The 15,957-nt window shown below is 38.7% G+C and overlaps 2 protein-coding genes and 1 long non-coding RNA gene across 3 annotated transcripts; 1 reads left to right on the top strand and 2 right to left on the bottom strand.

Moving 5' to 3' along the window:
- Positions 1–4,835: 4,835 nt before the first annotated feature.
- On the bottom strand, positions 4,836–5,795 carry hoatz (HOATZ cilia and flagella associated protein). The gene has a single exon (XM_046041585.1). The coding sequence runs from the start codon at positions 5,657–5,659 to the stop codon at positions 5,216–5,218; it is 444 nt and encodes a 147-aa protein (XP_045897541.1). The 5' UTR covers positions 5,660–5,795; the 3' UTR covers positions 4,836–5,215.
- Positions 5,796–6,773: 978 nt separating this feature from the next.
- LOC123964060 (myosin-11-like) lies at positions 6,774–10,138 on the top strand. Its single transcript, XM_046041176.1, has 3 exons — positions 6,774–6,829; positions 8,847–9,165; positions 9,824–10,138. The coding sequence occupies exons 2-3, from the start codon at positions 9,001–9,003 to the stop codon at positions 10,064–10,066; spliced, it is 408 nt and encodes a 135-aa protein (XP_045897132.1). The 5' UTR covers positions 6,774–6,829; positions 8,847–9,000; the 3' UTR covers positions 10,067–10,138.
- Positions 9,544–13,834, bottom strand: LOC123964070. The gene is made up of 3 exons (XR_006823329.1): positions 13,667–13,834; positions 12,444–12,537; positions 9,544–9,990 (listed from the first exon to the last, which is right to left on the bottom strand). It is a non-coding gene; the product is annotated as an uncharacterized LOC123964070 (long non-coding RNA).
- Between the last annotated feature and the right edge of the window lie 2,123 nt (positions 13,835–15,957).

Raw genomic sequence — 15,957 nt, 5'->3', positions numbered from 1 at the left:
TGTCAGAAAGTATAGAGATGGACTAACACACTGTTGATTTTGTTGTTTTCATGGGATTTGTTGACAATAACAAAAATGTAGAATAACACCACTTTAAATTATTAAAATGTCAGCGTAAACAGTTAATTATAAATATTTGATAGAGTGAATCACTCAAGTTAGAATTTAAGAGCATATATATTCAGACCTCATTCATGCCAGTGTGAATTCACACAACTAGACAAACATAAAGAAGAATAGAAAACATCACTGATCCAAAACATCAGACAATATTTACCAAAAACCAAGCTCAACATTTGACTTGTCAGCAAATTTTGTTTACACGCTTTAAAAAATTAATGAAACACTGATGTATTTTTTATAACCAGTGCTCTCTGTCAGGAAGGATGACAGAGAAGCAGAGATGCTGCTGGACTTTAAGCAACATGTTGTGCAGCTGAACGCTCATGTGATCAGCTCTGTATCAGACTGTAAAGTCTCACGAGGCTCTCAGAAATGTCAGTTAAATATCAGCAACATCAGTTCCCGCTGACCATAATACTCCCTTAGAGCTCCATCTCTCATATGAGCTGTGATGAAGTGCAGCAAACTGAGCGAGCAACAGCTGGCGTGGAGATATTACAGCGATCTGTTTCCAACCCCTGAGAGAAGAGATGTATGCTGGACTCCGATATCAGACACCAACACAGCCGGAAAGTTTCTGGATTTCATGGTGAATTATTTGGGTAAGGACAGTTGGGGTTCAGCTCAGGAGCACACAGATTGTAGTGGAAGGTAAACAACTTAAATTCAGTTTACCCACCCTTTTCTTTGTGCAGTTAAGAATCTTTGCCTTCTGGTGGTATTAACATCTACTCACACACGCCAAGGTTAGAGCAAGTGAAGTCGATAGATGAGTTTTTACTGACATCTCATGGCAAATTGTTTTCATTACACCATCTTTCAACACTGCATATGTGAAAACCTGGCCAAGTATACATGAGCAGTATGTTTATTGGTCTCAAATGTATCAAGATCTTAAGATTATTATTATATTACTTTGCTCTTATTCTAAGAATTAAGACTAACTGTCATGCATAAAAATATTAACATATTTAAGAAATCTCCACAGATCCCTTAACCCCGTTGGAAATGACCATCAGAAGTGTGTGGATTACTGTGATCCACATTTGATGCTCCAGTAAGTGTTTCCAGCAGCAGGGCAGTGTATGTGGGATTAAATCAAAATAAAATACAGTGTGTGTGTGTGTGTGTGTGTGTGTGTGTGTGTGTGTGTGTGTGTGTGTGTGTCTGTGTGTCTGTGTGTGTCTGTGTGTGTCTGTGTGTGTGTGTGTGTGGGGGGGGGGGGCTTTGGTTCACTAATGTGTTTTTCAGCCAGTCTGTCAGTCCAGACTTTGGTGGCGCTAGAGAACTATTCCTCTAGCGCCTCAGCAGGTTGACTTTTCAGCTTTGTTTTTAGAGCTAATTAGTAAATGTTAGCATGCTAAACAGGGCCTAAATATTGTCTACTAAATATCAGCATGATAACATTGTCATTGTGAGCATGTTAGCATGATGACATTAGGATTTAGAATGGCTGCAGACAACAATGAAGCAATTATGGCACAGAGGAATAACATATTGTATATCAGATTTTGGATAGACACTTGTTAGTGAACATTCATTCTTTCCCTTACAGTACAGTAGGCTATACTGTACATTATTTGCACATGTAAATCCCATGTGAATATTTTAATTTAACAGCTAGCATACAAATCCTTTAATATCCTTTCATCTGTTCATATCTTATTGTCAATTTTTATATTTTATATTTAGGACTGCTATATGACTAGTACTTCCTCTATCTTTATCTTACACCAAAACACCAAAGCAAATTATTTGTATGTCTAAACCTACTTGGCAATAAAGCGGATTCTGATTCTGAAATCTTGAACATACAAATAAACACAGAAGTGCTTTATGTTAGATGCAATTTAAGAAGTTTCTCTGGATGTTTGGACACTTTTTCTCTTTCCTGATGACAGCTTCTATTTTAATGCACACTGCAAACTTTGCGTTCAAGATGGCTGTAAAACCTTTATCCAGAACATAGAACAACAATCCACTTTTCCTGCTGTTTGTCAGTTTCATCACTATGTTCTAAACTGTCTTATGTTTGCACATAAGACATATGGATGAATATTCTTCTGCTCAAGTTAAAGGGTACCTTTGGTATTATTCTTAACCTGGATCCCATGTTTTTGTGTCTATGTGACTATTTGGGACCTTTTTACTTTTTACAGTACTGCAGTTGGCAGCAGTGAAACAGAGCTGCAAAGTTATCCTTGCGCCCCGTCAAAGTGTGTCCACTAAAGTGCTTGTTTTTTCCACTGCCAGGCTCAGACTGTCTGACAACATTATAGAAAGGATCCCTACGGAGATAGACTTTTTGTAAAAGAGTAAGATCATTTTTGTTTAATAACCAGAAACAGTTGCTATAGCGCTCTGATCAAAGCCACCAAACTCCCTTGACAAAAATAGTAATTTTACCTCTCTGGTCTCCCGCTGCCTTGATCAGTTACTTAGTGTTATTGTGTGACTTTGGGTTTTTTTAAATGGTTAAAATCACCAAAGTCACACAGTAACACAAACTAACTAACTGTCCAAGGCATCAGTAGACCAGCAACTCTCATGTTATACAAGATAAAATTGCTGTTTTTATCAATGGAGTCTGGTGGCTTTGATGAGAGCGATTTAGTGACTGTTATTGCCAAGTAGGTTTACACATAATTTGCTTTGGTGTTTTGGTGCAAGATAAAGATAGAGGAAGTACTAGTCATATAGCAGTCATAAATATAAAATATAAAAATTGACAATAATATTTGAACAGATGAAAGGATACTAAAGGGTAACAAAAAGCATCATACTCTTTATAAAAAGGTCTCTCTCTCTGTAGGCATCCTTTCCACAATGTTCCAGGTTAAAAAATACCTAAGTTACCTTTTAATCACATGCTATTCTTCAACAGTATGGAAAATATAAAGTTCTTACAGCCAACACTGAAGTGGATTGTTGATACTGAAGATACATTTGAGGTGGAGGATCACTTTAAAGCTACTTAAGGATGAATTACACGGATACTTGAGGTTTGAGAGGTCAGGGAGCGTTTACAGACGACAGGGTTCAGTGTGCTCTTTGTGCTTTGAAAACTTTAACCAAATTAGCTAAAGTCAACAGTCAGCAGGCCTCTTCTTATCCTATTATGGTTGGGCCTTCTCCACTGGATATTTGGAATTTAAATATCCACACGGGCTTCACTTCACCTTATGTAATGCTGTCTGAAGCAAACTACTGTGTACTGGCTCCAGCTGACACCGGTGTTGGCAACAGAATCAGACATGTAATGCAACCAGACAATTCAATCTTACATAAATAATATAGAATAAAAGTGCTCTCTTATGCCTGTGATGTAAAAAAAGACAGGTTGAAATTTTGCAGTCAGAACTTAAAAAACAAATGATAGTGATTTAAACATTAAGATTCTGAGAGCAAAGTAAATTCCAGGTCTAAATGACACAAATATAATTAAGTTGAAGCTATTTTGATGAAGTTTCTAACCCTGTGATGGACTGGTCACCTGCCTGAGATGTAGTCCAGACCAAAATATATTTAATGTAAGAAAAAGGAAAGCAGCAAATTCCCACAATCAATAAGCTTTTTTTCTCAAGAGCAATTGCTGAAGGGGACATAAATAACACAGCCCAAACTGTACTATAATATGTGTACACAGAGGAAAGTCTTACTGCTAGCGTGGAAACCATAATGTAAACAAATTGCTTTAAAATGGTAATTTTTTGTACTTACTTATGTCAGTTTTTCTTTTCTCTGTCATTTTAGTTGTCTAAATAGGTTCACCACACGGCCATATTATAATTATTAAATTATCTTGCGTCCTCCACATATTATTTTAGGTTTCGTCTCTTACATCATGTTGAGCAAAACACAACGGTAGATCTAAAATATTACCCTAACATCAGTTCACACACAGGCTTATCACCGTGTTAGTTGTGGTGGATTCATGGAAAAATACATGTGTTATAATTTTTTTAATCAGAACTAATTCATTAATGACTCAACATCATCTGTGTTAATGAGAAACTAATCACTTCATCTGATGTTTAAATTGAATAAAACAGCTTCTTATTGCAGTTCTACAACTACTGAAGCAAATCAATGCAGGACTCTGTGTTTGTAGGTGAGGTAAAGGTGGGAAGCAGCCAGTGGAGTGGGGGACTTTTTGCCATTTTTGTTTTACATCTTTTAAGGAGGGGACAACCCTCAGACGGGGTAGGTCCTGACCTCCCCTCCGCCTATGCCCTGTTATCATTCTCCTAAATCCAAGCTTGTTGAGATCACATAGGCCTAACAGACTTTTTTTTAATAGCAGACATCCTGACTTGTTATTGCAGAAAAAGCACAGGTGAAACAAGTTGTTACTGTTGTTTTTGTGTTTCATAAACAATGGCCCTGTTCCATTAAATGTCCCAGAAAATGACAGCGATCCAGCACGAATAAGCACAGCTCCTCCTGACTATATCTTATCAGCTGATGTAATTGAAAACACCTGTGTGTGTGCAGAGCCTTTAAAAGTGGCACATCCTGATAACATTGGCCATCATCAGTAAACTTTAATGTACATTTTCATTTAGCTGACGCTTTTATCCAAAGCAACTTACAATGGCTATACATGTCAGAGGTCACGCACGCCTCTGGAGCAACTAGGGGTAAAGTGTCTTGCTCAGGGACACAACGGGGAATTGAACCCAGGTCTCTCACACCAAAGGCATGTGTCTTATCCACTGCACCATCACCGCTCATGTGTATTTAATGCTAATTAGCAAATGTTCATATAAGCGTGTTGATATGGGAAACGTTATAGTCTACCTGCTTAGCATCAGCCTGTTAACAACAGTATCAGTGCTTTGCATGTTGACACGATAAGCAGGGCTGCAGCATTCACTTGATCATCTCTGGTCCACATTACAGTTAAAATAGCATTAAGCAGGGAAAGCCTAACCAGACTTTGCTGAGAGTTTCTCCTCTGTGGAAACAACATATGCCTAACTTAATCTGCTTTACATTACGCAGGTCAATTAAGTGTTTAATCATTATAATGAATTTTTATTTTGACGCATTTGTCCATAAAGCTCCAAACACGGTCACTTAAGCTCTTTGCCTACTGCAGCTGTCTGACCAGCTCCTTGTCCATCTCAGAGTCTGAAGTTTTGTGCGGCTTCAACATTTTCTCTCTGCCGAGCTTCCCCTTCGGTTTAAAGTCCACAGAGAGCAGCTCCTTCTGGATCCTCTGCTCTCGCTGCCTCCTCAGCAGAGCCAGGATCTCCCTCCTCTGGTCGGCCATAGCCGCGTACCGCTGTCTCTCCTCCTGTCTCTGCCGGAGCGCGGGGACGCTCGGTGGCTCCAGGGCGGAGAGTTTGGCTCCGGCGCCGCTGCGCTGCGGCCGGGACACCGGCAGTCTCTGGCGGATATCTGCCGACACCAGCCGGGACTCCAGCGGCGGCAGGAGAGACAGAGAGCTCCACAGCTGCCTGGCGTGGGACACATCCTCCGGGGAAGAGCCGTCAAACACGGTGAAGAACTGGTCCTCCGGAGGCTCACACATTTCACTTTTAGGACAGAAACTGTCACCAGATAAAAAAATTATTAATTACCCCGGAAATAGGACTGAGTTCAATTATCATAGCAAGTGAAATTAGTGAAGTGCGCTTTTGTTGATGGTCACCACAGAAACCAGACAACTACGGCAAGCCAGCGAGAACAAGAGTCAGACCATACGCGTAAACCTTTCACCTTTACCATGAGGGTAAACCAGGGGAGACGCCCTCTTAAGAAAACTGTGTTTAACCCACATTACAAATGTTTGAATGTGTTTTCAGTAGCCTATAGTATAAATTAACTTAATTAATAACTTAATTATTAATTTTAAGTTTAGTTAGGCTATCTACAGGCTTTCGAGTAAAACAGGCTTCTAACTGTCTTTTTAAAGGGCCAATATTCAAAGAGATTTAAATTTAAAGGGTTCACATCTCGGGTAAAACAAAGTATCAGAAGTAGCCTACTTAATATAAAGTTCTATGGATTTGTGGCTTAGGTTAATGTTATTATAGCTTATATAGCTTATATATAGGCCTATATTATTATTATTATTATTATTATTGTTGTTGTTGTTATTACAGATGCATTAATCTATTAATATGTCGCCTCTTATAGACTATTATATAAACTACTCTTTTGTAAAATCATAATCTGGAAAGTAACTAGTAGGCTAACTAAAGCTACCAAATAAAAGTAGTGGAGTAAAAAGTGCAATATATCCTTCTGCAATATAGTGGAGTAAAATTATAAAGTAACAGAAATGGAAACACTAAAATATCTCTTTATATCTAAAGTATCTTGTACCTAAAATTGTTGTTCACTGTTTGAGTAAATTTCAAGTCAGCCTTGCAGTCAAATATAATCACACAATCAACTATTGATAATGGTGAACCACTCGACATCTGTGCACAATTCAAAGCTTTTAATTTGAAGGCAGAGCAGTAAAACCTCTCCTCCTGCTGTGATTGGCTGGGTGGATGTCGTTCTTGTCTGCTAACCCCATTTGGAAACGAGGCAGGTCGCGGGCGCTGCTCCACCCCCAGGTGTCGCGGGCCTGTTTAAATAGTGTGGAGGAGGAAGGACATCATCACCATCATCACTTCATTTACCTGACATGATATTGTCATTCCCCTGGAGTTGAGCCTCCATCCTGCACCGAGGGCTGAAGCGCTGAACAGTGAGTATAAAGATTGTTTTTATTTTTCTTCCTATGAAATTAAACCCAAGGAGGGGACAGGAAGAGGATTTTTACTACTTTTATGCAGGGGGTTCTGCTGAAATTACCTGTTCAATTGCTCACAAAGGCAAATGATATAATATAGACCTGGAAGAAAAAGTTCTTTAAAGGAAAAGTAGCTTGTTAACATCTGAAAGAAATAGGCTGTTTGTGTCAGTCTTCAAACCTCATTAAGAAAGGATGTGTTAATATGCTGTTGAAGAGTAATACAGTGGGCTAAATGGACATCATAATATATATATATTTAAAAGTTTAATTCAAAACCAGTTGCCTGCTGCATCAAACTGAATCCTTTAAATTCTTAAAAAGAAGTTAAAATAAGCTCCAGGATGATATTTTAATCATCACATAATTTACATTTATCTGTAAATACAGCAGAAATCTCTCTGCTCACACACCTGCTCGGTTTTCCACACATGGATGCACCTTGTGACATGTCACCATTTTGGTGTAAACGGTAAGCTTGGCTGGACACATGAGGATGCACCTTATAAGGTAGTATGCCTGCTAAGTCCGTAGCATCCCTCTTTGGGCTACCAGGCTACCAGGAGCAAAAGTGTTAGCCAAACATGGGCATTCCAGCATGGCAGCTCAGTTGTTTGATTACAGGGTTTATCTGTGTGCTGCTTTTCATGTTTTATTGCCTGCTGTTTCATGGGAGGTCAAAGCAGCCTTGTGACCTGCATGAAGAAGCAGAGGCGAGGATAAGTGAGTAAGTAGCTCATTGAAAACTTAGGGAAATGTGCCGAGGCCGTTATCAGAAGCTCACTTAAACCAAATGTAAATTATCTGTGTGACACTTGGATGCAAAGGAAGCAGTTGAGTCACAGGAGGAGGAAGAAACAGAGAAAATGTGATGTGTTAATGTCTGTTTTATTGATGCTCGTTTTTGTCCTGGTCAGTTCTCAGTCTTCTGTGTGAGGAAGCGTAAAGAAAGAGCTGTGAGATGTTTAAATACCTGCACGGTTACTTAAGAGGGTTTTGCAAATCTTCTTGGCAATGTTTTGTCTCCTCTGCTTGATGCTGTGTGTAATTTTGCTCTTTGCATCCGAAATTGTTACAGTGTTGAATCAAAATGTTCATCGTGATCAACCAGACCAACACAGTCCTGATGAAGAAGACTTGATTTTGAGGTTTCAACTTTTGATAGATAATAACTAAAGATAATTTTTTCTCCAAACTTTTATTTGGATTGCTGCTTCTTTATGCATAAATATTTGAAAACAAACGTGATTTTTACTTAATATATCTTTTAAAAGGTCAGTTTCTTTAGCACTTATCCCTCGAGACTTTTCTTAGTTCACTTTGTTAATAAGGTAATAAGGCAAACTATTTGGGTGCATTAATCCAAGATGGGCTTAAAGGAATAGTTTGACACTTTGCAAAATACAAAATAATTTTTGCAGAGAGTTAGATGAGAAGATTGATACCCTTCATGTCTGTATGATAAATATCAAGCTGCCACCAGCAGCCAATTAGCTCAGCATAAAGTTTGGAAATAGGGGGAAACAGCTAGCCTGGCTCTGTCCAAAGTTAACAAAATGTACCTCTAACCCTCACTAATGAACATGTGATCCTGTTTGTTTAATGTTTACAAAGCCAAAGTGTAAAAACTACAATTTATTTTGTTCTTTGTGCTGAACTATTTCTTGGCTGGGAGTCTTGTTGTCATGTGAAGTTGCCAGGCATCCGGTCTGCTGATTGTACCTTCATATTTTCTATATCGACCTTCTAATCGAACTTTAGAAAACATTTTTTTGCAACATGTCAAACTTTTCCTTATAATGTCTCGCTACCAGCTAAAGAAACAAGCAAATTAACAAAGAGCTATGTTCACTTTCAGGCTTTAACGTGTTGTTGCAGCCTCGTCGTTGGAGGGCGCACTGTTTAATCCAATGACTTTAGCTTGTTGTATTTCATATGTTCAGTGTTTGATTTCTGTCGTCTGTAACTTCAGCAGGCCAGAGGTCAAACCGAGGTCAGAGGTCAACCCAACTCCCATTCACCCACCAGAGGCCGACCCAGTCGCCAGTGACAATCCAGACGCCAGCTCTACCGCCGCTGAACTATCACCTCAGATTGATTCGACCACTCACGGTGATATTTCTCACATGGCTGACCCGGCCCCCGACGACGGCAAGTACCTCTTCCTGGACAATGACTTTCGCAACAGCGGGGTGGCGCAAGCCGACTGGATGGCCAAGAAGCTGGTGTGGGTGCCGTCGGAGAGGGAGGGCTTCGAGCAGGCCAGCATAAAGGAGGAGAAGGGTGATGAGGTAATGCACACCCCGGTGATGTCATTATTATCAGATGATTCTGCAGTGACACATATTCTCTGCTGTGTCTGCATGCTGCTGCACACACAACGCGTGAGTTTCAACCCTTTGTATTTGAACTCTTTAATAGTTCTACCGATGGAACGGACCAGTTTTTTTATTCATGATCCTCCACGAACAGAAAGTACAAACTGCATCAATTTATCCCCATTTAAAATAAATTAAGACATTTTTAATCGCTCTTCTCTTTATATGAACAAGGGCAACGTGTAAAACTTGAGAAATTATTTTTTAAAGATTAATGAATAAATAAATAAACCAATGGTCTTATAACAATAACAACAACAAACAAAGTCATGGGTGATGAAGACGCAGATGTAAATAGGCACACACTAATTTTAATCACAAAGGCAACAAACAGAACTGGGCTTCAAACATGTAATGTTATATTCCAGGCAGAGTTTTAATTTTTGCTTGCTGACAGATTTTGTGTTGTTCAGTAACAAGTTGCTTCTCTTTCTCTGTCTTTTTTAAAAATCTATGCCAACATATAGAAACTGCGGGGAGCTGCTTGATATCAATACCTACCGTCTTTATTAAGTTTGTAAATGAAGTAAATGTCACAAAACTTTATGACACGGTGGGTTTTTGGCTGCAGGTGCTGGTGGAGCTCTCCAACGGCCAGAAGGTGAAGGTGAACAAAGACGAGATCCAGAAGATGAACCCGCCCAAGTTCAGCAAGGTGGAGGACATGGCCGCCCTCACTTTCCTCAACGAAGCCTCAGTCCTCCACAACCTCCGAGAGAGATACTTCTCCAGCCTGATCTATGTGAGGAACACACACACACACTCGTTTGTACTGCTATATTTGAGAGGGAAACTCACATACTGCAATCTGTAGCCTCTGATTCTAACCTTAATCTGAACCACATTTTCTTTTATCTTTACTGTCAATACACAAGCAAATACAATAAAAAACAAGATCTTACAATATGCCGATAAAATTACTCCTTAGTCCTTGAGAAAAATAAGGTAAAGACTAAAAAGAATAAAAGAAACTACTACTACTACTACTAATAATAATAATAAATAAAGAATATCAAGAAGTAGCATCTCGTTGCTTCTACAATGTCAAATACCCTGAATAAGACATCAAGAAACCAAAAATGAATGAATTTATTAAGATGACAAACCTACTGAATATAAAAAAACTAAATGTCTTTTTAATACTTTGAACAGAAAACACGAGGTCAGAGTAAGAAAATAAAATACTGTCCTTAGATTCCAGTTTTAATAAATTAACATTTAATTCAACATTACCAACGCAAATATATACTAATAGAAATATTTAAAGGCTATTTTAAAAGTGAAATAATGAAGGTTATGAAAATCAAACTTTGTTTTATGAACTCAGTGTTCTCAGAAATTAAATGAACGAGGTGCTTAAAGTCTTCTAAAAACTGACACTGTGTGTGGAAAGAGAAAAAACTACAAGTAAACCTAAATAAAAGGAAAACTATGTAGAAAGAAGAAGCTACTGGAGCGGAGGTCAGCAGGTGACGGTGCTTGTTATTTCTCCTTATAAACCCCTGTAGGTTTATACTGACTCCACAGTAAGGTGGAAAAGTCCTTGTTTAGGGACGGTTAGCAGACACTCTGCTCTCTACATAGACTCAGGATGAACCGGAAGGATCAACAGCTTATATTTTTATTTTTTCAGTCAGTCTTACAAGGTCTAATAAGGCACGGGATGTGAAATTAAAATCCAAGCTGATGTATCTAATACAGACTGCCATGAAGCTCACCAGTCCCTCCGGTCCATATATGAGCAGACAGTATCTGAGCCGCCAACAAAAATCTCATACGCTGAACTCTGAATATCAGCTGTGACCCAGAGTCCCACAATGTAAAGTAAATATGTTTGAATGATTCATAGCAATCTCAATATGAAGTTTGTGCAAGCAAAAATGTGATGTTATTAATTAATGTCACAGTTTGAGAGGTTGTGCCGTATTTTAGCATGAAGGCTTGTGTGTATATGTGTATGTATGGCCTTTAGTTTTATTTATATGTATAGTTTTTTAAGAAATGACAATAACAAGTTGAATTGGTCACTACATGTAGCACAAATGTCCACCTTTTTACATTGCTGGTTCAGAGATGAGTATATTATATTTAACATTAGTTTCTCTGAACTAGGATTGCGTCTAACAATTATTTTCTGTGTCAGTTAATGTGCTGATTATTTTCTCGATTGGTCAATTAATTGTTTGGTCTAAAGAATGTCAGAAAGTAGTGAGAAAAGGTCCAAAACACAAAAATATTCAGTTTACTATCACAAAAAACAAAGAAATGCAGGAAAACTTCATAAGTAGGAAGCAAGAACTAGTGAATGTTTGGCATTTTTGCTAGAAATAAATGTAATTATTTATTTTCAAAATAGTTGGTGATTTTGGTTGGTCATTTTCTGTCGATTGATTGATTGAACACATTGTGAATCTCCACTGTCCTCTCTATCCTGCTGCTATTCCAGACATGTGTGAACTAACCACACATGAACTGGCCTTTATCGGGGAGCCGTGACGTCAGAAGATCATTTTACATTTTACAGGTTCACTGTCCACATAGTGACATTTAATTAAAGAAGTTGTTCATTAAGGATAACTCAAAAAAAAAAAAACTATAGCATGATATGTGAAATCCAGAGTCAGTGTTGAGGACTGTTTATGTTAAGCTAGTGTTGAACAAAGGATTAACTTAATAATCACACCAACAAAAAAACTGAAAAGGCACCAGCACACTAGGAGGAAGAGAGAGAAAGAGCCATCATTAGAGGAACCTGGCCAGGTTAGGGTTAGGCCAATCAGGTGAGGCCAATCCCTCACTAGAGTCGGAGGGGCCAAACAATCAGGCAGGACCTGAAAGACCAAAATCCTGATCTCCACTCTAAAGCCTAAACCCTGAACCCTCACAGACTTAGCTGATGTCACCTGGTAAGTGCGAGAGACCTCAAGCGCCCGTAATGGTATAATGGCACAGCGCTGCACAATAAACGGCAAAACAATTGGGATATTTTAATTTAAATTGTTTTACTTTCTTCACTGCTGACGCACTGAAGGAACCGACTGTTGCTTTGTAGTTTGTTAATTGCTGGACTTCCCCCGGTGACCCTGTGTTTAATGTCACAACGCTATGAACTGTGGGTAATATTAAGTCCTGTCATGCACTTGACTACAGCGGGACAGCCCTAAGCCCACACATTCTCACTGGGAACTCACCTCTATGTCGGTGAGTCTGTGAGTCCGAAGGTTGGGATTCAGCCACTGTCACGTAGCCCAGGGCTTTAACAACTGCAACACGACATCCTTTCACCTGAACATGTAATCAGAAGGTGGAGGGTTAAAGGTAAAGGGAAGAAACAAGATGTGGCTGACAACGTTTTATAGGACAACACTTCAATTCACAAAGTATTCTAGAAGTCCTGAGGTTATCTAATGATACTAGACAATTGGCTTACATTTACATACAAGGCACCGTTTATCACATTGAGTCCTTTTTTAAAGAAGAAATGTCCATATTCTGTTGTTTCAGTTTCTCAAATGTGAATATTTTCTGGGTTGTGAAAGAAAGAAGACATTTGAGGACGTCACCTTTGGGAAACACTGATCAACATTTTTCATGATTTTCTGAACCTGACAACTTAATTGATTGATCGAGAAAATAATTGACAGATTAATCGATAAGGAAAATAATCATTAGTTGCAGCCCTACACAAGGTTCCCACTAGACCTGGGATTCCTGAAACATCATGAAGTTTAGAGGGCAGTGTTCCAGGAGAAATCCATTTATTTATTTATTTTTTTTCCCCTTTTTTTTTTCTTTTCCTTTTCATTTTTATTTAATAAGAAATATAATTTACAGACCAAAATCTACAGAAACTCTACATGCTTATACATGCTCACATTCATACCCCAGAACATACATGAGAAAAGAAAAAAAAAAAAAAAGGTTTTAACACTTTTACAAAATATATTTCGACAGAAGAATAAATATGAAAAAGATAGGAAAAAAACCCCACAAGATTTCATATAATTAATTATAATACACATAGAATATTATTTCATTTTTTATTATATTCATCCAATTTATTTTTGCTTTCTGCAATTATCTTTTCCAAAAGAAGATGAGACCTTATGACATTCTTAAAGTGATCTAAACACAAGCTTGATGATGTTTTTGTTTTAAAAATAAACATTTTCCCTATTAATAAAATGGTATTTAACAAATGAACACTATCTGTAAAATGACCAAGTACAATAGTTTGTGGTGTTATGGTAAGTTCTATCCTAGCTGTCTTTAACCAAACTTGGACACTTGACCAGAATTTATATACAAATGGACAAAAGTAAAATAAAGTAAAAGAAATCCATTTATTATAAATGTACTACTTTATAGGAAAATAGCGGGTTTCAAAAATAAAGGAAGCTCACTGTAAAGTCACCTTTCTGCTCTGACGAGGTCTTTCTTCCCTCCACAGACGTACTCAGGTCTGTTCTGCGTTGTGGTGAACCCCTACAAGATGCTGCCCATCTACTCTGAAAAGATCATCGAGATGTATAAGGGCAAGAAACGCCACGAGGTGCCGCCACACATCTACTCCATCACGGACAACGCCTACAGGAACATGATGCAAGGTAACGTTATGTGTGGATATACATCAAAATACAGTATATATGCAGGTCAAGTCACACCTGGTGAATAAATTCAGTCTCACTGGTTTTATATGACTGGGATGTTCTATTGAGGTCAGTTAAGGAGTACATTCACCAAAATACAAGAAAAATGAAATCATTTTCGTACTAGTTGTTATCTACAGACACTGCATTCCTTAGACATATATGTGGCAGCAGATGTTGTAGTAATATAAGTGACAGCAGTGTATTACTACTAATACTGTTGTTGCTGCTGCTACTTATATTACTACTACTGTTGCTGCCACTTCTATTACTACTACTGTTGCTGCCACTTATATTACTACTACTACTGTTGTTGCTGCCACGTATATTATGGTGGTGCCTTTGGTGTGGGAGACCTGGATACAGTTCCCACTGTGACCTGTCCACCATTGTGTCCCTGAGCAAGACACTTAACCCCTAGTTGCTCCAGAGGCGTGCGACCTCTGACATGTATAGCAATTTTAAGTCGCTTGGATAAAAGCATCAGCTAAATGAATAAATGTAAATATTACTGTTGCTGCCACTGATATTACTACTACTGTTGCTGTTACTGCTGCCACGCATATTGCTATTACTACTACTACGTCTGCCGCTGATATTATTGCTACTGTTACTGCTGCTACCTCTATTGCTACCACTACTACTACTACTACTGCTATTGTTGCTGCCACCACGTATATTACTACTACTGCTACTGTAACTGCTACCACATATGTTACTACTACTACTACTACTACTACTGCTGCTGCTACTTTCACTGCTACCACGTATATTATTACTACTGCTACTGTAACTGCTACCACGTATGTTACTACTACTACTACTACTACTGCTGCTGCTGCTACTTTCACTGCTACCACGTATGTTACTACTACTACTACTACTACTGCTGCTGCTGCTACTTTCACTGCTACCACGTATGTTACTACTACTACTGCTGCTACTTTCACTGCCATCACGTATGTTACTACTACTACTGCTGCTACCACGTATGTTACTACTACTACTGCTGCTACTTTCACTGCCATCACGTATGTTACTACTACTACTGCTGCTAACACGTATGTTACTACTACTACTGCTGCTAACACGTATGTTACTACTACTACTGCTGCTACTTTCACTGCCATCACGTATGTTACTACTACTACTACTGCTAACACGTATGTTACTACTACTACTGCTGCTAACACGTATGTTACTACTACTACTGCTGCTAACACGTATGTTACTACTACTACTGCTGCTACTTTCACTGCCATCACGTATGTTACTACTACTACTGCTGCTACTTTCACTGCTAACACGTATGTTACTACTACTACTGCTGCTACTTTCACTGCCACCACGTATGTTACTACTACTACTGCTGCTAACACGTATGTTACTACTACTACTGCTGCTACTTTCACTGCCACCACGTATGTTACTACTACTACTGCTGCTAACACGTATGTTACTAATACTACTGCTGCTAACACGTATGTTACTACTACTACTGCTGCTAACACGTATGTTACTACTACTACTGCTGCTAACACGTATGTTACTACTACTACTGCTGCTACTTTCACTGCCACCACGTATGTTACTACTACTACTGCTGCTAACACGTATGTTACTACTACTACTGCTGCTACTTTCACTGCCACCACGTATGTTACTACTACTACTGCTGCTAACACGTATGTTACTAATACTACTGCTGCTAACACGTATGTTACTACTACTACTGCTGCTAACACGTATGTTACTACTACTACTGCTGCTACTTTCACTGCCACCACGTATGTTACTACTACTACTGCTGCTAACACGTATGTTACTAATACTACTGCTGCTAACACGTATGTTACTACTACTACTGCTGCTAACACGTATGTTACTACTACTACTGCTGCTAACACGTATGTTACTACTACTACTGCTGCTACTTTCACTGCCACCACGTATGTTACTACTACTACTGCTGCTAACACGTATGTTACTACTACTACTGCTGCTAACACGTATGTTACTACTACTACTGCTGCTACTTTCACTGCCACCACGTATG

Source organism: Micropterus dolomieu, linkage group LG02, assembly GCF_021292245.1.
Source record: "Micropterus dolomieu isolate WLL.071019.BEF.003 ecotype Adirondacks linkage group LG02, ASM2129224v1, whole genome shotgun sequence".
In the NCBI taxonomy this organism is placed as follows: domain Eukaryota; kingdom Metazoa; phylum Chordata; class Actinopteri; order Centrarchiformes; family Centrarchidae; genus Micropterus; species Micropterus dolomieu.
Note: the sequence above shows the minus strand (reverse complement) of the source record. Positions and strands in the feature narration are given on the sequence as shown.

Excerpts from the sequence above, each read along its gene's own strand:
- hoatz (XM_046041585.1), bottom strand. The coding sequence starts at position 5,659 with ATGTGTGAGCCTCCGGAGGACCAGTTCTTCACCGTGTTTGACGGCTCT.
- LOC123964060 (XM_046041176.1), top strand. The coding sequence starts at position 9,001 with ATGGCTGACCCGGCCCCCGACGACGGCAAGTACCTCTTCCTGGACAAT. Across the intron at positions 9,166-9,823 it reads AGGAGGAGAAGGGTGATGAG|GTGCTGGTGGAGCTCTCCAA; the intron begins GTAATGCACACC and ends TTTTGGCTGCAG.